Source organism: Ambystoma mexicanum, chromosome 3q (genome assembly GCF_040938575.1).
Source record: "Ambystoma mexicanum isolate Mex_15411 chromosome 3q, UKY_AmexF1_1, whole genome shotgun sequence".
Taxonomy (NCBI): Eukaryota; Metazoa; Chordata; class Amphibia; order Caudata; family Ambystomatidae; genus Ambystoma; species Ambystoma mexicanum.
In genome coordinates this window covers 991,141,952-991,168,470 of record NC_090926.1, presented here as the reverse complement: position 1 = coordinate 991,168,470, position 26,519 = coordinate 991,141,952, and the positions used below count along the sequence as shown (strand labels likewise).

At 49.5% G+C, this 26,519-nt stretch overlaps 1 protein-coding gene across 1 annotated transcript in view; it reads right to left on the bottom strand.

The window, feature by feature from the left end:
• Positions 1-449: 449 nt before the first annotated feature.
• Positions 450-26,519, bottom strand: part of NPLOC4 (NPL4 homolog, ubiquitin recognition factor) — an 847,851-nt gene continuing 821,781 nt past the window's right edge. Inside the window, exon 17 of the mRNA XM_069655142.1 lies at positions 450-1,098. Coding sequence (XP_069511243.1) covers positions 941-1,098 — 158 coding nt within the window. The 3' untranslated portion in view covers positions 450-940. The remainder of the gene's footprint in view (positions 1,099-26,519) is intronic.

Sequence of the window (26,519 nt, the reverse complement as noted above, 5' to 3'; positions counted from 1 at the left end):
CTGTGGACCATATTGCTGCTCAAATTCGTAAAATGTTTCTGGGAAACAGTATGAGGGACACTGTCTTTTAATAATGCTTTCAAATAGCCACAGCAGGTTGCATTCCACATGTTGGGGCAGTGAAATGTTTTCTGTATAAATATGCTTTGCACAAGGGACAGACTCAAAGAAACTAAAAGCCTTGCAAGATAGGGTCTGTGGGAAATGTGTGTTTTGTAGACGTTTCTGCCTTTTGACTGACTCGATGGCGAACCAAAGGGCTGGTAAAGGACCAATGGAACTGGAAGCATCATCTGTTACAGCAGTAGCAAGTCCTGCTAGGTGTGTTGGCAGCACAAAGGCTACTTTAAGAGAAGAACCTGCCCATAGGGGTTGATAAGCATCCATGCCGCTAGCTTCTTCATGAAGTTGGAAGACTCAATATACGGCCAACAAAAAATAAATAAATGTAACTGATGGAATCTTGTTTTATATGGTGATCAGTGCGGACTTAACAGTGAGACTTGCCAGTAACTTTCAGAGTCACTTGCATCCAACAAAGAAACAGCATTGTAAAAAGATCTGTAACCTTTGAATGTACTGTTTTTGATAAAATGTTTTGCAATGAAGATGAGTAGCGCAGCAGGGAAAAATACAGACATTAACAGAAGCACCAACTTGCAAAAAATTGTCTTTTGTTAATTCAGATCAGTCTTGTACAGCATTGGGGCATTCTTTTTGGCTACAATTCGGTCAAAAGGGAGATGGGAGGCAAACTCCAAAGCTTGGGAGCGTTCACTGAGAAATTGTGTCAGGCTGAGATTTTCTCAGACACGCAGAAAAGTAGCGATGTGGGCTCTCTCTCCAGGACTGCAATGTAGTCAGAGAAAATCCAGGGTCCAGGCGGTTTTTGCAAATGCCAAATCTGCAGCCCCTTAACAGCTCATTAAAGGAGGCGGTGTTAGGCTCTAGGTAGCCGGCACATCTCACACTGGTCTGTCCCGGCCTGGTTCATGAAGGTGCAGTGCAGGCAAGACCACATAGTTGATGGGGCAGGGTGTGCAGAGGTGCCCGCAGCACCATATCCCTGAATCCCCGATGGCTGAACTCCAACAGTGCCTGTTTATGTGCGAGAAAAGTGGGTGAAAGGAGAAAAAGCAAATAATCACTATCCATTAAAGGTTCTGCAATTCAGCACAGGGCATAAATAAAACAAATCTGCTGGTGCTGTGAGTCCTCAACTGCCATGACAGTGGAGTGTGGACTATGAATTACTCACAATCTTCCAGTAGTAGCAAATACATTATGATGATAATGATGATAATGTATTTCTTATTCTACACACCCATAGGCTATTCTACAGAGTGGTAATCGATCGACCTCGGAGCAATTAAGTGCCGAGTTGACCCTGCCATACAGCAGGCTGTGCAAAAATATCAGGGGCAAGCGCTTAGCTTGCTGTGCTATTCGGTGTCAGGATTGGCTTTTGGAGTGAAATAGCTAGGAGTAAATGCCCTAAACCAGGAGTGCAGCGACCACCTTCATTACATTTTCCCCTTAAATATGAATACATGTGCCATTTATTAGTAGAGGCCAGTGCAGGCAGAAGATTATTAGGGCGATCTGCACAAATTAGGTACACAGCTTACCTCATAAAAACTATGCTTAAAATGAACAATATTTTAAATGATGTTCATGAATGTGTAGCAAATCTATTTGTTACTGAATCTTCCACGGGGTAAAGTACCTTACTGAGCTTCAAAAGACCATAAAGCCGGTCTTAACATAATTACTTACCTGTAATACAAGTTCTCCATTGTTGGTATCTTTTACAGTAGGGGCCTGCAACTTTTGCCTCTGCAGATATGTTGGACTACAACTTCCATGAACCTTCATCAATGACTACTATGGCCAGGGTTGACGGGGCTGTAGTTCATAACATCTGGAGAGCCAAAGGTAGCAGGCCCCCAACCCCCTTTTTTATAGAGTCACATGCTTGGACAATTCACCATCTCCAGGGTGGGAATCATTGATTAGCAGTACCACGAATAACACAGATAGACAAAGTACAGCTTATCCACCCAATTGTGGCACTTTTTCCTTTCTAACCAATAGGTGGCCTGGCTCCTCCTATGGCAGCTATCTCATATTAGAAAGGTAGGCAAGTATCAGAGATACCCAAGCCTCAATATAGATGCAAGTGGGTCACATGTGAATCTTCGAAAAAGACCAACAGTTCTTTTCTTAGATAAAATTAGGTTTACGTGAATATATACAAATAAGACTCCCTTTGTACTTGGGCAACTCTGCCTCAACAGTTAACACAAAATATAAAGTTCTATGTGGTACCACAGTTATTCTTAGGTTCAGTAATAATGCACCAAACGATAGTTGTAATAGAATGCACTTAAATCACTACACAGTGCTTAACTGGCAGAGCTGGGGGTCAAGGCCAGCATCTTGTATGTGTTGTAGAGAGACCAGAAATAGTCAAAAGGACAACAAAAGCACAATATAAAGAAAACAATCAAGCCATACCAAAGGCTTATCTGCCCTTTCTGCAGGGCAACACCTACAAGAATGCATTTCCCAGCACCTTGGCCTAGAACATTAGGCGTGGCATGTTGGCACGAATGCGCACAAGGAATAACCCAGGGCTTGTGCTCGAGACATCAAGCTGGCAAGATATGTGCCGAGCTGCTCCGGCCTTAGAAACACATGCCATGGGCCAAGGCCAGGGGCCACATGTGCCATGCCCCATAGGATCTAGATCCCAGCCCCTCGCAAGACGTATAAGTCGCGCAGCGCTCTCTCTTAGCGTGGAAAGGGCGGGGGGGGGGTCGCCCAGGCAGCACAGCCCCACCAGATCTCTCTCTGGTCCCTGCTTCCCACAAAGCTAAGTGCCAGCTACTGCATGCATATCGTGAACCAGGAACACTAAACGCAGCACATCGAATGCACTAACCTGTGCACCCAACCACACGCATACTTACCACGCGCAGTGCTTTTGGAAGGCTTATAAGCTGTGGTGCTCTTGGGGCACATCCACACTTAATCACCGACAAGACCCTCATGTTGCATATTTAACAGCCAGGTGTGGCCAGGAACTTACTGCTGCATGGAAATTAGCCATGTGCGACCCCCACAGAAGGGCTGCACGGAAAAAAAGGCAATGGGCAGCTCCCACAGATCCCTGCATGTGAATAGAATGTGAAGTCACGTGCGGCTACTAATCCCACTAAGCCTGAAGTTTACATACACGCATGTGTACAGCCACGTGCAGCAGTGTTGACGTGCACTCATTTTGGTTCTCTTTGCAGCATTTGAACTGCTACTGCAAGCAACCTGGCTCTGTGAATACAAAGGAGACAACAAGGGACACTCCGGCAGCCATACTCAGAAATAAGTGTTACATTGTGAATTACTATAGTGCTCTTGTTCCATGTTCACTATTTGGGCATTACCAAGTATGTATGAGAGTATGAATCAGGATGCAAGTGTAGTGAGTGCAGGGGAAGCTTACCCTATGTCCCCCTTCCTATGCATAATCTCTTCCTAACCCTCTTCCCGGTTTCCCTCATTCCCCGTTCATATCCAATCATCAATTCCCTAACCCTCCTTTCCCTGCATAAGTTTCGACTTGCAGGTCCCAAAATCACAGTGGGGGTGGTTGGTTAATGCCACTCCTGCGCCTCGGAGTTATGGAACCTGTCAGAAGCACAAGGCCAAGTGTTTTCAGGCGCCCCAGTGGCACGACACAGCTGCGTAATGGAAAACATTGCCAAGACCCTTCATGTCCTACAAGCAGAGCTAACAGCCACCAGACAGGAATACACCACTTTAGCAACCCAGGTACACAGCCTAGATGTACAGTGTGCCGGTTACCCGGTGGTGCTCTATCAGATCGGGTCCCTGTTCAAGTGCAGGTCACGCCCGATGCCATAGTTCCCCTAGCCCCACCAGAGCAGTATGCAGGTGACCCGCAAAAGATTCCAGATGTTCCTTACTCAATGTCGTTTACACTTTCACTTTCTCACAAAACCCATAGCATTTAGAGCAGCACAGGCTAGAACGGCCTTTGTCATTTCTTATTCGATGATGCTGCGGCATGGGCGAATTCCCTGGTTCAGCAAGACGGTAGTATCCTGTATGACTCGGATGGATTTCTCGAGGAATTTGGAAACATTCAACAGACAGGCAGGAACTATGTGTAAAGATAGGGAGCTGTTGATCCTTTAACAGGGTAACAAAGTTGATCACTTCTGTCACTCAATTTAACCGCTTGGTGGCCAAAGCTGACTGGGCCAGGGAAAAAAGGATGTCATTGTTTTAGCAGGGCCTCCGGGATGACCTTATAGCAGTAGACTTGAAACTTTTTTGGTTTGGGCCCCCATCTGAGCAAAATGTGGGCAGGCCGGGCCCCCCCCAAAAATGCCAACTAGAAAGTAAGTCTAAATGGCTATGAAGTATCACGTGCCGTCACCGCATCCTACTCCCAGTATAGTCCCTGGGCTCCCCCACCTGCTCCCATCACAGTCTCTGGGCTCCCTCATCCCACTCCTAGCCCTGTCACTGGGCTTTCCCCACCCTGCTCCCACCAATGTCCCTGGGCTCTCCCCACCCTGCTCCCACCACTGTCCTGTGGCTCCCCCATCCTGCTCCTACCACAGTCTCTGGGCACACCCCCCCCCCACAGTCTCGTGGCCAGTGGCAGATGGTGAATTTTTTTAAGTGGAGTGGCATACAGATTTCTCAGATATGCCATAGCGACCAAGCATGGCGATGGAGCCAAAACCAACCAATGGAAGGTTCGGAGGAGGGGCGGGGTAGGAGGCTGAGATTCCCCCCCCAGAAATGTTTTAAAATAGTGGGTTAAAATACTGCATTTTAGTACATACGTTTAAAAAAAAAATGGGTAAAAAGCCAAACAGTTAGCAATTGTCGCTGGGGGGCCCATGGGGCAGGCATGGTATCTTTTCACGTGACATCTAGGATAGATGTTAATGTTAGTAACATAACATTAACATCTATCCTAGATATCACACACATAATCAACACCATTATGTGTGTATGCAAGGCGCTGGGGGGAAAGCATGGCATTATTTACTGGATAGATGTCCAGTCATTTAAATACCATCCTTGTCCCCTGGGCTCAACATCACCTCAGGAGAGCTGATTTTGGCAGGTGGGCAGGGGGATTGGGAAACAAAGGCATTTTTAAAATGGCTTTGTTGTACAACTCCCCATCCTCCTCCCCCACTCACCAAAATCAGCTCCACGGACCAACAAAAAACATTCACACAGCAACCACTATCATTCATTCACATGAGCACCCATCCTCGTACACTCACTCATAACACAAGTTGCATCCACACACATTTAAAAAAAAAATAAATGAACATAAACTTACCTTCTGCACCGGTCCAGAGGTTTCCTCCCCAGCACTCCAGCTCTTGCACCATGAACAGGAATCGGGAAGCTAGACCTTCCTGGTTCCTGGACATTCATGCTGAAATGCCCAGCTCTGTATGTGCGAGGAGGCGCAGGACCTCCCCCTTGCACATACAGACAAGCAGTTCCCCATCCAACATTTCCAATGAGCTATGTAAGGCATGTGAGGCAAAACGCTGCCAGCCTTGCATGGTTCATTGAGCATGTGCGGCTGGGGAACTGAACTGTCAAAGGGAAACAGTGTTTCCAGACAGTTCAGCCAGCCCAGAAGAGCTCCTTCAGCTGGAAAAAGCACCCAGTGTTTCACTGGGCTGGCTACTCTGCTCCTCCATAATGGGTGAGGGGGCCGCTGGGTAGGTGCCCCCTCGCCTATTATGGGTGAGCCACCCCTCCAGTGCTCCCTCTTGCTTTTTTCAAGTTAACAAAAAACATTTATGCAGGCTGGGGTACCATGCCCTCCTCCCCGCCCCCGGAAGGGCAGGGGCACACCACACTTTTTGAATGCCTGTGCCTGAAGGACTTGATTGCACAGGTAGATCCTCAGCTAATAGAATGTCCAGCTATGATAGATCGTGGTGACAGGTGTCAGGGTGATTTGCGACCAATTGTGCTGTTCGATCAGTCCATGCAAATCGGTGGAAACACCTTGGCTTGGCTGTCATAGGGGGTCACACAGTCGAGCCTGGGAGCCACGTCCATTACCTATGCCAATTATGCACCACATGTTGCCCTCTCTGGTCTGTTGTGCTTTCTTAGCCGGAAGCTTCCTGTCACTATGTCGATAGATTCAAGGGCCACTGGAATTTTTATAGGTATGACATAAGCAGCAAAGATAGAGGTTCCCCTAAGTCGCAAGAGGAAACCAGAAGACGTCCGGGCAGTGGACGTCACCCTGTTGTGGCCCGGCCCTATTACTCAGTGTACACAGATCATGACTATTCTGTGTGGGGATAACCATTGTGATCATTTTGATCACATTGCCACATCACAGTTCGGCTTAATACTGGGCTTCCATGGCTCCGAAAACACGACCCGCAGGTTTAATGGTCGAGTGGAGCTGTCCGCCTGACCTCCCAGTGCTGCCTAAAAGGAGAAATTACTCACCGTAATGATCTTTCTATGGATTTTTCTCCCGCAGATTCCTCATCTTAATAGATATTCATCATCCACCTCTGGTGCTGGGAAACGTTTCGCCAAGGGGCGTAGTGGATCTCGTTTCAGCCGTCGAACCGTCTTGCTCTTATTGTCGGCTCCAGAAGCAACGTCAGGTGTTGTAAATATAGCACGTCACTACGCCCCATGCTTCTGTCCCCCCCATGCATGAACGCTGCAGAAGGAAAAATCACAGGAGAAGGCTAATCAGCCGGTAAAAATCTTAAGGGATCAACCTAACGGGGTGATTGCCCACAACAATGAATGAAAGATTTTTTTTTTTTTTTTTTTTTAAATTGACAGACAGAAGCGGTCCTCTAAAAGCCATCACCAGTTGTCTTCTTGTTTGAACAGAAGGGACAAACCCCAGAACTTTGAGCGGGGACGGATAGGAGGGTCGATGAGAATACCTAGAAAGATCATTACGGTGAGTAATCTCCCCTTCAGTTGATTGCTTTTCTCCTGCGGATTCCTCATCTTGATAGACTCCCCAAGCAGTTATAACAACGGAGGAGGGCAGAGTGTTTTAAACAAGTAGATTCTGTAGAACCGCCCTTCCAAACCGGGCATCAGCTCCCAGTGCAACATCCAAGGTATTGTGCTTAGTGAATGTACGTAAGGATAACCATGTGGCTGCCCGACATTTGTCCCTAACAGGAACCCCTCTTTGGAGGGCTGCAGATGCAGAGGCCCCTCTGGTTGAGTGAGCCCTGATGCCCGCTGGAAACTCTCTGCCTGCCGATTGTTAACACTCAGATATGCACAAAATAATTCAATGTGACAGGGTTTGTTTGGTTATGGCAAGACCTTTTCGAGACAAAGAATGGACCTTTGAATAACTGGTCTGACTTCCGAAACTCAGATGTGTGAGCAAAATAGAAGCTTAACATTCTCTTGGGATCAAGGTAGTGGAACCGCTCTTCCTCTTTCAAGGAATGTGGAGGAGGGTAAAAGGCAGGCAAATTCGATAGACTAGGACAGGTGAAACACTAAACCACCTTAGGAAGGAACCCAGGCCTGACTTTGAGAGAGACTCTCTCCAAAGAACTTTAGAAAAGAAGGAGGTTTGCAGCACAGAGCTTGCAGCTCGCGAACACTCCTGGCAAATGTGAATGCAACCAAGAAGGCTGTCTTAAGGGATAACAGCCGTAAAGAACAGGAGTGTATAGGCTCAAACAGAGTCGCCATCAAGAAGGTAAAAACCAGATTAAGATCCCAAGGTGACAAAAGGGGTTGGCGGACACTTATTGAGAAGGCCCTTCAGGAATTGGGCTATGACCGGAATAGTAAAGAAGGAACCTTGGTCTGGGGCCATCTTGAACATAAACATGGCCGCCAAATACACTTTGACTGTGGTTACCTGAAAGCCTGTCAAGGCCAGGAACTCCATCACTGCGGTGGTGGGGCAAGAGATAGGGTGCGCCACGCCTCAAATCCTCTCCTCCAGCACGTGTACAGAGATCTTGTAGAAGGTCTGCGTGCAGCCAGCAACACTCAATCACCTCCTCTGAGAGGTTCCAGTCATCATATCTCATCCTCTCAAGAGCCACTCATGTAGGTTGAGGGAATCCGGGGTTGGGTGGAGCACTCGGCCATCAGACTGGGTCAGGAGATCCAGACATATGGTCAGATCCAAGAGATCGGAGTACCACATTCTCCCTCAATCCGGGGCTATCAAGAGCGCTCAAAATCTCTTCAATTTACTGAGAACCCAAGGGATGATGGTATTTGAGGGGGAAGGCGTAGTGGAGAGGGAAGGCCCAATCAACCAGAAACGCTTCCCCAAGTGCGCCGTTCACTGGGAATTCCCTTGAGGAAAACTGTTTGCCCTTCTTGTTGGACTCCGTGGCAAACAGATCCACTGCTTGGTTACGCCAGAGAGCAAAGACCTCCTCTAGGACTTCCTGGCACACTTCCCACTCATGTGAGACCATGCTCTGCCTGCTCAGAGCATCCACAAAGTTGTTCTCCATCCCCGCCAGATGAAATGCCGAGACTGAGATTTGGTTCTCCCGTAACCAGAACCACAGCTGTATTGCCTCCGTGCAGAGGGGGCGGGAGTCCACACCACCCTGCTTTGTTGAGGTAATGCATGGCCACTGTGTTGTCCGTCAGGACGAGGACCTGCTTCCCTCTGAGAGACGGGGAAAAGGTCCAGGGCTAACCAGATGGCCTACAACTCCAGCCTGTTGATGTGCCACCCGGCTTCTGATAGAGACCAGAGGCTGCTCACCTGCAATTCCTCGCAGTGAGCGCCCCAACCCTTCAGAGACACATCCGTGACCAATGAAGCCTGAGGCCCAGGATGCCAGAAGGGTTCCCCCACCATGATATAGCTGCACATGTGTTAGGGAGATTTATCATTATTGTGCTTCATGCCCTCTCCTAGTGAGACCCCCCCCAGGCACATTTTGCTGGACTTCTGAACCTTTTCTGTTAATCCTGAATGAGTGTAGCCTTTCCCCCCACCTTCATCCTTATCAACTTTGTCTTTTGGAACTCTATTCTTTGTAAATCTACCTGTGCTCCATAGCTCTTAAAGGCATCCGTGTTGTACTACTGCAGCACACAGCTCCTTATGGACAGTGTTGCTGGGGACCCCTAGGGTCCTCCTTTAAGACTATTTTCCTATATCCTTAAGTAAACTACAGGATAGATACTGAAGTGTTTGAGAGATTGGCACACACCACCTTCAATGGATTGCCAAAGGGATACTTAGTATCCTCCTTCTTTCTGCTCCTGTGACTTTTTAGTCATAGACAACCACCTAGGTATGGCTGATTCCAGCGGACACGTTCTACCAACTGTTGTGTATTTGTTATACTGCAGGGTATGTCCATAGCCTTGGTAGCGCACAATAGGGGCACCCAAGTACACACTTGGGTTCTCCCTTTTTTTCCCATTACTAGCGTGGCTGTTCTTTGTTAGCACGTCTATCGTTCTGGGAGGAGTAGGTCTGTGTGTGTTTTGTCTTTGGCGGGAACCAGTAGATATCCTCGCCTAGGCTCCAGAGTGTCTGGGCAGGCAGGAAGTGGGGGAGGACTTTTCCTCCCCCTGTCCTTTGTCTGCTAGAGTGCCCGAATAGGAAGAGCTCCAAAAGGGGGTCTGGCTGTCCTGATCTGTAAAATGCTGAGAGAGATTGCAGAGTAGTGTGTGCTGGAACTGAATAAAAGGTGAGGCTTCTGGAGTATAAAGCAAGTTTACCATTGGAAACAGAAGTAATCGAAGAAGAAGAACCAGAGACGCCTGCAGACCCTTTGCAAGACCGTGAAGCGATCACTGCTGTCCCGACCCCGTTTTCTATGCGACAGAGGAGCCACAAAGAGGACGACTCCTTCCCCTTGGCTGGTGGGAACGACCAGTCCCAAGACGAACTTTGAGACGAGCCCTCTCCCGAGGTCCTAGGAGCTTCCAGAGCTGCAGAACCCCAATACCAGTAGACCTGCTGCCCATTTCGAGTGCATAGTTGTAGAAAGGCTAAATACGTCCAAATCTGTGCTGAGCCCGTAAGGACACTCCAGAGACCCGATCTAACTCGCTTAGACCCCCTCACCAGAGTGTGGGACTGCAGGAAGCAAAGAAGATTGACTGGGCGATCTGTGTCCATTGTCAGGCCCATAGCTGCCACATCGCAGAGAAGCCAACACAAACCCTTTCTTCAAACTCAAGGTACTGTGGGGAAAAAGGTATTGCTTACCTGATTCCAAGAAGTCGCTCCAGAGAATTGGAGTGCACGTAGGTGTGTCCAGGGCAACTGTTAGGCAGAAACCCGTGCAGTTCCCTTAGGGACCACTGCAAAAGATTTAAGACTACAGGTGTTGGCATTAAACCCACTTGGTAGCAGTCTGCACCACCCAGATTTACCTGGTAGCTGTGGCTGAGCAGTCAGACTTCCCTCAAGAAGAGTTAGGCAGTCTGCAAAGTATACTCAATAGGCACTCAGATACAATAATACAAGCAAACACTGATCAGAGCTTTGGTATCAAAGTATATAATTATTTATTTAAAAACACACAGTTGAAACACTCCAGCACACTTATTGTAAAATATCCTAAACACAGTTACTATTGTAATATATACACCCCTTTTTCCCTATCAGATAAATCACAGTAAAACACCACTTATTTTCATACAGAGGTGAGCGCTTAACTAGATTGCACTCTAATAAGTTTGTGAGAAAGGGAGGGAAAAAGACAGAATATGAAGAGGTACACCACTCTATGATTTCAGGAACACTGTTAGCAAGGCAGAGAGCAAAAAGTCACTGGTGAGCCAAAGTCCAAAGGCTGGGCCCACTCTTCGAGGGAGCAGAGCACAAATGCGCCCAAGATCACACAATTACACTAGGCTTAGAAAGTCTTGCAGAGGGTTCAAAAAGAGTTGAGAGGCTTAGAAAAGTTTAGCTAGGGTGTCCCAGGCTAACCCAGGTTTGAAAGCCGGGGGCTAAATCTACCCCGTACAGTCGGTAGCAAGGGACACGGTACCTTAAGTGGGAAGGATCCTCCAGCGGTGGCAGTTGTTCCTGGTAGTGGGTGCAAGTTGCGTCGTCGTCCAGGGGAAGAGAAGATCTCGACTTGGAGGAAAGATGAAGGTCGTTGCACTACCAGGGAAGAAACCAGCCTCAGAGTTTTCCGGTTAAAGGTGGTACCTTGGTTTCGCGGTCGTGGTAAAATGTGGTATCCCGGTTGCCGGGGTGCTTGGCACGGGCAAGGCGGCCACGAGGTACGTCGGGAAAGTGAAAAGATGGTGAAACTGGTTATCCCCACCAGTCAAAGGAAGAAGACTCTCCGGCGGGAGATCTCCTATGTCGTTGGGAAAAGTGGTGAGGCAGTCCAGCAGGGCTCCACCGGTGGTGGTGTCGTGGCAGGTCGGCTCAGCTTCTCCCTCGTCGGATTCTTAGGTCCTGTGGCGACTTCTGAAGTTCCAGTTCCCAAAGCCCTGCTTTTATGCAGCAAACCCCCATTCACTCAGCCTAGCTGTCACTCAAATATGCTAAGTGGTGATCCGGCCGGCTCACCACTTGGGCCAATCAGGATGGAGTGCGACTTCAGTTGCCTAGGCAACTCAGTCCAGGGTGCCTAAATTCCCCTACACCCCTCCTAAGTACCCCAGACAGAGTGGCACCACTTTGGAGGGCTTCTGTGGAGAAGCCCGCCAAAAAGTGGAACAAAGGGGTCGACTTGGGTTGGAGTCACAGAAGAGAACACAAACGCCATTTTAGAATCAAGTTTTGGCAAAAAATACCAACCGGAGAATTAATATTAATTAAATAAACCGGCGGTATGTTCGAGGCTACCGTAAATAATTAAAGATAGTAGCCTAAAACAATGGGAAATCCCATAGGAAAATATTCGTGGTTGAATATAAAAAGTAGTATCCACTGCCACCAGCCAAAACCCGATCAGGGGGGACGGAGACGTGCCTCCTCGACTAACAGACCCTGGGGCAATCGAATTGCCCCAGCCAGTACGTCCACAATATGATGGTTTGTACTGGTTCTGTTCAGAATTTAAGACTAGTAAAGTCAATGGTGACTTTACATGCCCTGGGAGACAGTAGTCAGTCCCAGGGTATGGAGTCTATACTGGGGGGTCACTAAGACACCCCTGTGTCACTGCACTGAGGGTGCTGTGTAACACATCACAAAAACCCATGAAACCCTATGGAGTAAAAGACCCCATAGCCAATTAAACACTTCTAGATTCAAAGAAACACACTCAAATCATGTCCAAGAGTGAGGGTAAAAAAGTCTCACTCTGGGCAGGAGAAAAAAATAAACCTCAAAAATCCAGCAAAGCTGCTGGGGGACTCACTAGGTTAGGAAATTCAGCCTAAACAGAGAATTCTCCCTAACAGCAACCCCCTCTTAACTCCGACCCAAGCTACTTCTTGTGTCCCCCTCTCGTGTCTGTTTTAGGTCTCCTCAGGAGCTCTTCATTATTCCTGTTTGCCAAGACTTCAAGCCCTCTACGTACTGCCTTTAGCTAGGGTTGCGTTTTTGGACTTTAAAGACTTGCAGACAAAGAAACCGTCTCTAGAACCTTGAACTAAGCTCATGTTGCACTAGCCTCTTATTTTCCTCTCTTTAAGTGACTTTTCTGTATGTGTTTGCAGAGTAAATGCATTACCACATGACCTGTTGAAAACCGCATGAGTGCGCAATTACCGATAATAGAATAACCTTGTCTTTTCCCTTTCTAATGTTGCTACAATTGTAACCACGAACAAACACAAAAGTGAAAGTGCCCTTTGAAGTGTAAGTGTTCTACCTTGAACATCTGAAGTATTTAACATGATTCTGGTGTAAATATAATAAATATATACCTTTTTCCCATTAATTTTTTATTGAACATTTTGAAAACACAGAACAACCAGACAGTCATTAAAAACACTACCCACTGCAACAAGAACATCTGGTGAAATCCCCCCTGACCTCCCACCCCCCCACTACCCCCCAAACAAGGAGCTTCACAGGAAACACCACCAAAGTGTGCGCTGGAGTACGAGACAAGGTCGAAACCCTGGGACCTCACCCCTATAACCTGTCTCCGACGGTAAGGTCCCCGAACATCACCCCGATTCAACCCCACCCGCCTGAAAGACCCATCTCAAATGCAATTACATTATAGCTTCAAGACTTCACAGTCCTCACTTAACAAGACAATAGTCCAATCCTGCAGGAAAGAAGACATGTTATCGTCAGCTATCGCTGCAAGTTTCTCATAAGTAAAAATTGCCAAGAGTTTATTAAACCATTCAGTCCTCGAAGGGGCCCGGGAACTTTGCCAGTTCTGGGCTAGGGCCAATCTCCCTGCTCTCAACACAGCCCTCGTCACCCTCGAAAAGGGTGGCGTCTCAGACTCAGGCCTAGGAGTACTCAATAGGATCTCCATAGGGTGAAGGGAGAGGGGAGATTCCCAGGATGTCCTTGATCCAGCTGAGCACTTCCGCCCAATAGCTCTTAATGATTGGACACTCCCACCACATATGGAACCATGTTCCCTTACCTGAACACGCCCTAGGACACATGGGAGACACATTAGGGAACATCCTAGGCAGTGCGACAGGGGATCGGTGCCAGGAGTGCAAGAGCTTAAAATTGTGCTCCATAGCTGCGGTATAGAGCCTCCCCTCAAAAGTTACCCTAAATACAGATTCCCAGTCTCGGTCATCCAAGGACTCACCCATCCTCTCCTCCCATACACTTTTAAATCACTGCCTACCTTCTAAATTAGCCGACACCATTACCTTGTAGATCTTGGAAAGAGAGCCTTTCCTGGACTTAGCCTCCACAAAAATGTTCTCAATGGGAGTCAGAGGACACGATAGATTAACCACCAAGTCCGCTTGGGTAAGGATGCCCTTGAGCCGCAAATAATCAAAAATAGAAATTGGCTTTTCCGGGAGCGCTTACGACAACTGGTGAAAGTCAATAAAACAACCCTGGCTAAACAACTGCGCAGCCCTCTCAAGCCCCTGATCCGACCACGAATGCGTCCCGCGAAAGTCCCGGGTCCCCAGATTAAGCGGGGGGCCACCACAATGACGATAAGTGGGACGGCCACGAAGAGAGGACACCCATTGTCCCTGTTCGGCCTCCATAGTGCCCAAAGGACTGAAAGGATTGGGTGAGTTTTATCCGCCGCTGGCAGAGAGCGCAGGGGAGCCCACAGTAAATCTCTGACCTTATGTGGATGTACCTGCACATCTTCAACATATGTCCAGTATGTCCTCATGTCATCCCTGAGGTGTTCTAGCATCGCCTGCAGCTGAGCAGCTTTATAGTACAGTTTAACATCTGGAAGGCCAAATCCACCCCCCCCCCCCCCCCAAGAGTCAAGGTACTAAATTTCACTCTAGCTCTCTTACCACCCCAGACAAACCTAAGGAGATGGGAACGAAGAGAATCAAAGAAGGAATCGGGGATGACGCATGGAAGAGCCGAGAAGAGGTAACGGTGGTGAGGAAGTCTATTCATTTTTACAGTAACCATACGTCCAAACCAAGACAGCGTAAGAGGAGCCCACCTGACCAGGTCGTTAAAAATTTTGGCCTGCAGAGGGGGGGGGGGGGGGGGGGGAGGAGTTCAACTCGTAGATCCTACCCAGATCCCTAGGAATGATAGTGCCCAAGTACCTCGTGTCAGAACGTTCCACTCTCATCCCATCCCCAATACCACAGACTGGTCACCGATTTCTTGGTCGAGCCCACCCATAGGCATAATGCAAGACTTGGATGAATTGATTTTAAGCCCGGAGAACGCCCCAAAGCACTGAATTATATCCAACAGCCGTGGGAGGGAGCTATGCATCGCAGACATATACACCAAAATATCATCTGAAAAGAGAGAGAATTTAAATTCAAAGTCCCCACATTTCACCCCCACAACTCCATCGTTTGACCGCGACGGCGAATGGCTCCATGGCCAAAGCATATAGAAGAGGGGAAAGGGGGCAGCCCTGACGAGTCCCTCTCGAGAGCGGAAATCTCGAAGAAATAGAGCCGTTAGCAAGAACTCGCGCAGATGGCCCATTATATAGGGCTGAGACCCACCCACAAAAACCATCACCAAAGCCCATCCTACGGAGCACCTTCCCCATAAAAAGCCACTCTACGCAATCAAAGGCCTTTTCCGAGTCAAGCGAAAGGATATAAGCCTCTGACTCCCGCCTAGTCACTTCATACATCAGACCGAGCATTTTCCTAACATTATCCGAGCCCTGACGCCCAGGACTAAATCCCACTTGGTCCCCATGGACCAGAGAGGGAAGGAACTTGGATAGTCTGTTCGCTAAGAGTTTGGCCAGGATTTTAACATCCACATTAAGGAGGGATGTAGGCCTGTAGGACTGACAAAGGGAAGGATCCTTTCCCTCTTTCGGAATGACCACAATCAGGGCCGACATCATTGAGGGGGGGGAGAGAGCCAGTCTCAAGGGCGTCATTATACACTCTGGCCAAAAATGGGGCCAAAGTGGATCGAAGGGTTTTAAAGAATCGGAGAGTAAATCCATCTTCCCCTAGGGCCGTACCGCTCTTCAATGAGGAGATAGCATCCACCACTTCCTGGGGAGATATGGGAAGGTCTAAGGAGGCTGAGCTTTCCTGAGCGAGACATAGGATAGGAAGAGACTCTAGGAACCGGTCAATTGCAGCTCCGTCCCCATTGTAGCCCGACATGTAGAGTTGTTCATAGAATATCTTAAACTGCTCTGCTATTTGAGCATCATCCACCAGCCATTCCCCTGCTCGAGTACTAATACAGTTAACACGCCTGCTCTGTCGCAGTTCCCGCAATCGCCAGGCCAGAATTTTGTCCGCCTTCTCCCCCCTTTCCATATAGCGCTGCTTCAGGAACGCCAGCTTTCTCTCCGTCTGACCCACCAGAAGGGCGGCCAACTTCCCACTAAGGCGTTGTAGTCTCCCACGGTCGTCAGGACTCATCTGCGATTTCAGCCTACTTCTCGGCTGAATGGCCAAATCCTGCTCCCTTAGTTTACGCTCCTCTCTGGATCTTTCTTTCTTCCTCCTAGCCCCCATCTCCATCAGAACACCCCTAACCATGGCCTTAAACGCGTCCCACTCAGTTCTAATTCCCACTTCACCTGTATAATTTTGAAGAAAGAATTCAGAGATAAAGGCCAGGAGAGCTCCTTATCCAAGAGCATACCCATCGAGGTTGACGCTGCTCCCTCAAGGGGAGACCGAACTTAACTCGAACCAGGTCGTGATCAGACCAAGGGATGGCCTCAGCACCAATATCTGTGATACATTCTCGGATCGAAGGGTCCACGAACACATAATCTATCCTGGAGAAGGATTGGTGGACTCCAGAGAAGAAAGTGTAGAAGGGTTTGCGACCATCGTCAGCCGGGTGCGCATCCACCAGGCCCAATTCCTCGTTTACTCGGCGGAAAGAGTCTGCTAGTCTCGTCTGGGGTCTAGGTTCGGAGCCAGGTTTGAAAAGTTTCCTGTCCTCCCCCCCACTCCCCCCCCCCCCCCCCCCCGACTATCAGCGCTCCCTCTGCAAATGCCCCGATTCTCTCCCCCATTCCCTGCCAGAAAACATCTTGCCCTACATTCGGGGTGCATACTCCCACTAAAGTGAAGAGACAACCCCTCACCTCTCCCTTCCCCATAATAGAACGCCCATCTGGGTCTGATCTATGGGCTCTGGGAGAGAAATGGGCATTAGGGGAAACCAAAAGCACAACCCCTCGCTTCTTCGTCCCATATGAAGACAAAAACGCCTGCTGAATAGCTTTGGACTTAAAAACAGGCTCCCTCCCTTTGATCCAATGGGTCTCCTGCACAAACAGAAAGTGGAGTTTCAGCCTCACAAACTCTCTCAACACCAGGGACCTCTTAGTCGGAGAGTTCAAACCACGCCCATTAAGGGACCCCACTTACATTGGTTGAACCAGGTCATCCATTAGGAAAATTGGATAGTCTATGCAAGGCCCGTGGTTGCCCCTCTGCAGACCTAGCTTCAAGTTCCCAGAGCACACACAAAAAACACCCCACAGAGGAGTGTCCCGTGAACAAGGTAGCTCCAATACCCTCCCTCACAAACCCAACTCCCACACCCCCACCCCCAACATTTGAGCGTCTGAAAGGACTGCATCTGCAAAATGTCAGGCCCCCAGATCTCCATGGATCGCCTCCACCTGGGCAATAAATCTTTAACCATACCACAGGATACTGAGCCCCCCCCCCCCCCAACCGAAAACAAGAGAAAAAAAATAAAAAACCAAACAAAAACAAAAAAGGCAAAAATATAATGAATCATTCAAACAAACAGGAATACATTCCGAAAAGCCCCAAGTTTAGAATTCCACCCCAGACAGCCCGCTGCTGTCTCCATCCAGTTACATTACAGCCTCACAGCAGAAACAACCAGAAAAACCAATGGTGCTTCTTCATGGCTTAGGCTGCCCCTCAGAGGGCAGAGCAATTTTTCCCTATTTCCTATGCCCCCGAACACGTCTCCGCCCTAGAGACTCCGAGGTCTCTCTCTTATGGTCCCATGGTAGCTCTTCGCTCACTTTACCACCATCCGGGGGAGAGTCACATAGCAACTCAGTCATCGCCTTCCGAATGTCAGCCTCTGAGGTAAGTGAATATCTGTCTCCATTAAACTCAAAGGCGAGCGAGAACGGGTGACCCCACCTGTAGCGCACTCCCCGGCCTGCAGCCATTTCGTCAGGGCCCACAGAGCCTGCGGCGCGCCAGGGTAAGCGCTGAAAGATCCTGGTAGATGGAGGCCTTGACGCCATTCCACACGATCGATCCCCTCTTGCGCGCCAAGTCTTGTTTTTTTTCTACAAAATAATGAAATTTCACCAGGATCGATCGAGGACCTCCCGCGCGCCCTCCCGCTCTGTGAGCCCGGTCGATCGTCGGGACAGTAGTACTATCTCCACCAAACAGAATGGTAATGATTTCCCTGATTTTCCGCACAATATCAAACTGCGTCTCACCTTCCTGTTCTGAAATGCCAAAAAACCATAGATTCGACCGTCGCTCTGGGTTTTTGAGGTCATCCAGCTTGAGCGTGATCCTCTCCTCCCTCATCTCAAGCTCTGCAAGCCTCATATCAAATTGAGTCTCAAAGAGGTCGGCCGAGGTCTGATTAGCCTCGAAGGCCTGCACAAGGTCTTCAACGTCGTCCACTTTCTTATCCAGAGAGTCCAATCTTTTACCTATGTCCACCCTAAAACCTCAGATCTCCTCGAGCAGAGCTGCCATGCCACGGCTCATAGCTTGACTTTCTGATGCCTCAGACTGGTTGTTATCCTGCATTCTGATGTCTACAGGTCGCTGAGGCGATCGCCGAAACTTCTGTAACGCCTGCACTCCGTTCATTAAGGGACAGATTGGACCGTAGCACGAAGAGACAGACCCCCGAGAGGGTGCATGGCGGGGAGGATCCCAGTACTTCTCTTCCTCCTTCAGCTCCCTGGGAAAACTCCACAGATCGAGTGTGCGACCTGCGCACCTGGGGGGGACCCGTGGGCCCAGGTATTAGGCTGGCCACCCCCTCCCCACTGCCGAGCCCTATCAGGACCAAATCGCAGATCAATCCGGGGAATCGGGTAGCGGGTCAGAGGAGCCCTAACCCTCCACAGAATTAACAGTTCTCCAGGCAAAGGGCATCCATAGGAATAAAGGGCCACGTGAACAAAGAGACCACAACAAGTCCACAGTTGGCTGGGATGCCGTGTCACCACCCAGCACCAAGGGCTCAGTCTCCAAGGAGCCCTTCCTAGGCAAACAGCACTTCACTGATGTCGCCAGCACACTGCAACTCCTCCGGTAGTTAGCCAAGTGGAGGACCCCTCCAGATCTTGCACGGCCAGGAGCCGGGGGGGGCGGAAGGCTTGCTCCAAACATGGGCACCGTTCACCCCCATCTGCGCCCACACAATCCAGTAAGGTGCTCCGGACTCGACGAACACCTGGGGCCTCACACCCCCTCCACCCCCCCGAGGCCACAGGGAAGCGTCCCTCCCCAAACAAACAGCCCGCAGTCTCCAGGCAGCTCCTTTGGCAGGCCCCAGTCCAATGCGGGAACGCTCCTTGCCTTCCCTCCGCGGGAGTAACACAGCCTCTGCCCGCAGGCGCCGCTTCTCACCTGCGCTTGTAATGGAGAGACCCTGCACTTCGCAGGTCCGCCAGCACCTCCGTCCCCCCCGATGGCCACTGCGGGGGGGGGCCCAATGACCACAGCACAGCCACGGGTGGGGGCCAGCCCGCGCCACCGGCTAGCAGCCGAGGCCTCCACCCCTCCCCCACCAGCCGATTGGACTGCTCCGTGCGGCTCCTCTTTGCGGGCTCAAGCTCCAGGCTGCGTCCCTTCCCCTACCCGGGGGGCTCCGATCTCCGGGATCCCGGCACCTCCTGACGTCGGAGTTGCACTCCCCGGAGGCACACCACCACCATACGGCCCCGGAGGGGGTCAGGGCACGGCTCCAATGGGTCTGGGTGGCCCAGATTCAGGAAAAAAGCACCCTGAAGAGGAGATCAGCCGAGAAGCTGCATCACGTCTTGGCGCCCCCTGGTGGCTCCCAATAATTACCTTTTACATAAATATATGTGCTGTCAACTAAGATTCAGAGTACTTACCTACAGCTCACATATTCCTCTTAAAATAAGCCTAACTGCTCTGACACACTACCAAGGTCCTGAGCTAGTACAGACAGATACTAAGAGTTGGGGATCTACAAACCACTGGGAAAGCTTACTAAAGTCCTACTACAAGTAGGACTTTGGGAAAACTCCCCTAACAGCGTGTTCCACCAGCTGAGTTCGCCGACTACCGGGCTGGACACATGGGTGATCCCTGAGTGCTCCCAGATACTGAGACCACTGGTCCTTCAGGGGCCACTGAAGGGATCTGATGCGCAGTCTGGCCTCTGGCACTAGAAAAATAAAGGTGGCCATGAGACCCAAAGGTCAGAGCAAAGCAGCAGCTGGTAGGGTGGCATGGTTCTGAAACAAATGCCCGATCAAGGCTATATTGCTGACTCTCTCTTCGGGAGGAAAAGACTTCCCCAGCCCACTGTCCAGGAATGCTCTGATAAATTGGAGCCGCTGAGCTGGTGTCAAATGGGACTTTTTAAGCTGAGGAATGTGTCTTTCCCACAGTAACATGTTTAGAGCCCTGAGGTCCAGAATGGGACGGAGACCACCTCCCTTCTTGGGTACCAGGAAATACCGGGAATACCAGCCCGATCATCTCTGTTCGGGAGGTACCTCCTCCACTGCACTCTTCGACAACAGGGCCCTCAGCACTTCCTGGAGCTCTGGTACCAGTTGGATTGGTGGATGTGGGGTTCTGTCCAGTCGTCTCCTTAGAAAGGGCAAACAACCCCACCAAATCAACTGCAGGGCCCAGGTGTCAGGTTCTCATGCCACTGGGGCCAATGCCCTGCCAACCGTCCACCAACTGGTGCATTGTGGGACAGGAAATCAAACCAGCTTAGAGGGAGAGGGCGTCCCCACCGTTGTTGCTGCTTGTTGGCCTCTAGAGGGCCCCGTACCTCTTCCAGGACGCGAGAAGCGTCTCTGCACCTGTCTGGTTTGAGGGAGCTGCACCATCCTGCCATAAAGTACGTAACGCCTAAAGTGCCTGCCTCTGGAGGCAAAGCTGAAGGCAGGCTTAGCCGGCTGCGCCGATAGTTCCAGTGATTTAGTAGCAAACTTGGATCCTTTAAACTTTTCCATGGATTCATCAGCTTTTGGCCGAAAAGCATGTCTCGCTCAAAGGGAATATCCAGCAACCTGTTCTGAACATTCGGGGAGAAGGCAGAGGTTTTCAGGTAAGCCTGCCGCCTCTCATTACCACTGCTGAACCCCTTGCTGGGCCAACGCAGTCCGCTACACCTAGGCCTGTTTGCAATGACTGCTTGGCTACCACCTCCTTCCCCCATCCTCCACCAGCTGTAAAATTCTTTTACCTTATTTTAAGTTAGTTTGTCTGTCAAGAATCAAGTTAGCAAAGAGAATTGTACTGCATTCAGTTTTAGGTTTTGCTAAAAAGTGTTTAAATTTGAATGCAAATAAAATAAAAAATAAATTGGCACTTTTTCCCCCACCCCTCAAGCACTCTTGTTAACCCTCTTCTAAAAAAAGCTGTCCAGTGGCCCTTCCTGCCCTGCTAACCATCGCCCCATCTCCACTACCCCCTTCCTGGGCAAACATTTGGATAAATTGGTCACCTCTCAACTGATTCACCACACCAAACTTGTGGGGTGTCTCCATGACCACCAGTCTGGATTCAGAGCATCCATAGGCACAGAAACTGCTCTCCTGAACACCTGTGGAGACCTGCTCTCTAACCTTGATTCCAACTCTCCTTCCGTTCTCATTCTCCTTGATCTTTCCACTGCCTTTGACATGGTCAATCATTCCATCCTTATAAACCGGCTCCGCAATACCTTCAGCATCATGGACCGGGCAATGGACTTGCAGACTTCCTTCCCATCTAAGCGTCCTTCCCAGTTTTAAGTGGGCCCTTTCCTCTCCTCCACCTCACTCTCTACTTGCAGCGTTCCTTAGGGCTCTATCCTATCGCTGTGGCTCTTCAACATCTATCTTGACCCTCTTGATCTCCTCCTCTCATTTCCAGTGTTACGCTGATGAGACAGCTCTCCTTCAAGCTTCCCTCCACTTCTTCTGCTACTCCCTCTCTCATTACCGACTGACTGCTATTCAGTCATGGTGCACCGCTAATGATCTCAGTCTTAGTGACATTAAGGCAGAGATCTTTCTCATTGGAACCCCTGCTCCTTGCTTCCACCCATTCTCCTCGCTGGCTGCCCATCCTAGGGTCCTCTCCCCTCACCTTCCTGGGAGTCCAAAAACCTTGGTGTCATCTTCAACTCCCCTCTCTCTCCTCTTCTCCCTTCACATCATGGACCATGCGAAGAAGCCCCCTTTGCTTCACCTACTTAAAGGCATTCTCCTGCTCCTCACCTTCCCCCAGAAACTCAATGTCTCTAGAGCTCTGGTCCTCTCTAGGCTAGACTCTTCCTCAACCTGCCCCCTTTAACTAATGCAGAATAGGACTGTAAGACTTACCCTGGGCCTCAAGCCAAGGGACTGCATCTCTCCAGCCCTAAAATCTCTCCACTGGCTCCTGGGTGCTGCAAGGATCAAATTCAAGAACCTCTGCATCATCCACAAGGCTTTCTGGGGCTCGCTATATCCAACTCTCTCTCCCTAAATACCTCCCTGCTAGAGCTGAACTCGAGCTCTAGCTCCAACTCTTTGCAGGTTAGATGTTTTTCCAAGCAGAGAGTGGTGGGAGGGGAGAGGGTAGATTGCTCTCTTCGGCAGGTGCCTCCCTCTGGAATAGCTTCCTTACCCCTCTCAGACTTGAGCCAGACCTCCTTTATTTCCAGAAACTTCTCAAGACCCTGCTTTTCTCTTCCGCTTCCCCCTCTCGCTCCCCTGATAACTCCACTCTGCTGCTGCACCTGGTGGCCTGGTCATTTATGGGTCTTACAGGCTACCAGGCTCTCCTTGACCAGTCTGTACCAGCATTCCCCCTTCAACACTACCCTCCCGTGCCCCCTTCACTGACAAGCATCCTTCCTGAGTCATATCCTCACACTTAGTTGCTGATCCACACCTCGGTACCCCCTGGCACTTACCCCCATCCCCAGAGATTCCCGCAGCACTTCCTAGCCCCTGGGCCCTGCATACCACCCCCTGAATAATTCCACCATCACTCCTCTTTGGCACTTCTCTTTACTGCCCTTGCACAATCCGAATGTCACAAGGCCCAAGAGGACCATTATTGAATTATTTCCCCTGTTCCCTTCCCCTTTTGCTTTGTGGCACATTGAAACACCATTTCCCGTATAGGCGACTTATAAAATAAAGTTACCTCACATGTAGGAGACAAAAAAGCCACTATGCTGCTTGGTGTACAGGACAATTATCCTGCAAGAATATTGCAAACAAATGTGCTTGCTGTCATTGGAATGGTCATAACAGCAGCTGGCTGGAAGAGACCATGGAAGGGAAGCCTTCTGTTGAGGATAGCGTGCCCTACTCTGGAGGGGCTGCACAGGTAAGCACAGGATTTCCTGTGAGTGAAAGCTGCTGTACACAGTGGACATGTAAAGCCACTTCCAACTGGGGACTAATAGGGTCCCCAGGTCAGCAATCCTTCCTTACGTAGTAAGCCCACAAAGTGACATCGAAAGGACATCCTAGAGTGAGGAAAATAGTATAGTTCATCTCTCCTACTGTCCTTGTATGGATGTCCAAGAAGGAGAAATTACTTACCATAATGTTATTTCTATGGATTCTTCTCCTGCAGATTCCTTATCAGATAGATATCCATTCCGGCCTGAGCTGCTCGGAAAAAATGTGAACAGGGGGCGTAGTGCACCTCAACTCGGCCGCCGATCCCCCTTGACTCAATGCTCAGTCGTCAGCTCCGGACGTGATGTCATACATATACTGTGTCACTGCACTCTTGTATCTCAGCCCCCCCCCCCCCCCCCCCCAAGCTCAGCCACTGCAGGGGAAGACTAGCCAGAAAAGCAACAGCCAAACAGCCAAAAGGGAATAGAAGAATAAACTACTCACCATTATGATCTTTCTATGAATTATTCTCCCGCAGATTCCTCATCCGATAGATATCCTCACCCAGCTCTGCTGCTCGGAAACCTTTAGATTGGGGGCGTAGTGGACCTTGACCGTGCCGTCGATCTGTCTTGCTCGTTGCTCGATCGTCCGCTCCGGTCGTGATATCAGGAATCGTATACATACCACATCACTACGCCCCATACCTCAGTCCCCCCTTTTTTCTCCTGTGCTTGAACGCTGCAGAGGAAAATGTATTTGTTTTTTTAAAGGAGAGCTACTAGTCAGATAGAAGCGGTCACCTCAGAGACTGTTAGGGAGAATTCTCTGGTTAGGCTGAATTTCCCTACCTAGTGAGTCCCCCAGCAGCTTTGCTGGATTTCTGGGGTTTAATTTTTTTCTCCTGCCAAGAGTGAGACTCTTTTACCCTCACTCTTGGACATGTTGAAGTGTGTTTTCTTGGTTAAACCTTGTGTTGAATGGGCTATGGGGTCTTTTACTCCATAGGGCCTCATGTATTTTTGTGATGTGGGTCACACAGCACCCTCTGTGCCGTGACCCAGGGGTGTCCTAGGGACTCCCCAACATAGACTCCATACCCTGGGACTGACTACTGTCTCCCAGGGCATGTAAAGTCACCAAAGACTTTGCTAGTCTTGAATCCTGAACAGAACCAGTACAAACCATCATATTGTGGACGTACTGGCTGGGGCAATTCGATTGCCCCAGGGTCTGTTAGTCGAGGGGGCACGTCTCCGTCCCCCCTGATCGAGTTTTGGCTGGTGGCAGTGGAAACTACTTTTTATATTCGACCGCGAATATTTCCCTATGGGATTTCCCATTGTTTTAGGCTAACACATTTAATTATTTATTTACGGTAGCCTTAAACATACCGCCGGTTTATATATTTATTTTTATAACTCCGGTTGGGACTTTTTGCCAAAACTTGATTCTAAAATGGCGTTGGTGTTCGCCTCTGTAACTCTGACCCAAAGTGGAGCCCTTTGTTCCACTTTTGGCGGGCTTCTCCACAGAAGCCCTCCAAAGTGGTGCCACTCTGTCTGGGGTACTTAGGAGGGGTGGAGGGGGATTTAGGCACCCTGGACTGAGTTACCTTGGTAACTCAAGTCGCACTCCGTCCTGATTGGCCCAAGTGGTGAGCCGCCCGGCTCACCACTTAGCATGTTTGAGTGACAGCTAGGCTGGGTGAATGGGGGTTTGCTGCATAAAAGCAGGGCTTTGGGGACTGGGACTTCAGAAGTCGCCACAGGACCAAGAATCCGACGAGGGAAGAGCTGAGCCGACCTGCTTCGACGACACCACCCGGTGGAGCCCTGCTGAACCGTCTCACCACTTTTTCCCGACGACCGAGGAGAACTCTTAACGGAGTGGCTCCTTCCCTTGACTGGTGGGGACAACCAGTTTTCGCCTTCTTTCCGTCCTTTTGAGGTATCTCGTGGCCGCCTTGCCTGTGCCAAGCACCCCGGCATCCGGAATACCACACTTTACCCCCATACCGCGAAAGTCGGTACCAACCCTTTAACCGGAGGACTCCGCGGCTGGTTTCTTCCCGGGCAGTGCTACGACCTTTCTCTTCTGCTCTTCAGCGAGATATTCTTCTCCCCTGACCGACGTCGAGCCTTGCTGTCGCTGCCTGGAACAACTGCCCCCGCTGGAGGATCCTTTCCGCTTAAGGTACTGTGTTCCGCCTGGCTTCCCTTGCTACCGACTGTACGGGGTAGATTTAGTCCCCGGCTTTCGAACCTGGGAGTGCCTGGGACACTTTGGCTAAACTTTCTGAGCCACTCTAAACTCTTTTTGACTCTTTGCAAGACTTTGAATCTCTAACTAACAGTGTGATCTTGGGCACATTTTCGCTCCGGCTACTCTAAGAGTGGGCCCTGCCTAGTGACTTTTGCTCACCTGTGACTTTATTCTTCTTTAAGCCTATTGCAAGTGTTCTGGACCTTAGAGTGGTGTGTCTAACCTATTTCTGCTTTTTCTCTCCCTTTCTTGGAAACTACTAGAGTGTCATCTAACGTTAAGCACTCACCTCTGTTTTAATTAAGTGGTGTTAACCTAGAGTTGTCTAGATAGGAGAAAGGATTGAATTTACTTTCAGTATAACTGTGTTGAAGTGCTTTTACTATATTTTTGCTAGAGTGTTTTTAACTTATGTGTATTTTAAATAAATAACTATATACTTTTGAAACCAAGCTCTGGTCAGTGTTTGCTTGTGCTATTGTGTTTTGGTACATATTGTGTATACTTTACATACTGCCTAACTCTTCTTGAGAGAAGTCTGACTGCTCAGCCACAGCTACCAGGTAAATCTGGGTGGTACAGACTGCTACCAAAGGGGTTTACTGCTCTACCTGTAGTCTTAAATCTTTTGCAGTGTTCCCCAAGGGAACTGCACAGGTTTCTGCCTAACACTGGTGTACAGCGGTGGGATTTGTATTGAGTATACATTTTATTGTGCTTTAGATACCTTAGTGCAACTAACCACAAAGCTTAGCACTGAAAAAGTAAAACCTCTAACATGTCAGTTATAGAAAGCTATAGTCAAGAGTCCCTTGCAGCCAAAACTGCTGATTGTTTAAGAATGCTCTGTAAACATAAGGATCTCCTGACTAAGGGCAAGAAAATGGAGCTGATTGAAAGATTGTTAGCTAACCAAAGTCTGGGTGATGGTTCAGAGGAGCCTACCACTCCAGCAACTGTAGATGACAGTATTGAAGTTAACATGGAGCAAAATGTTGATGTTTCTGAGGAAGAGTCAGAAGAGGAGGGTGAGGCTGTTGTAACTGTCCCCCCTAGGCCTCTGCCTGCTCTACC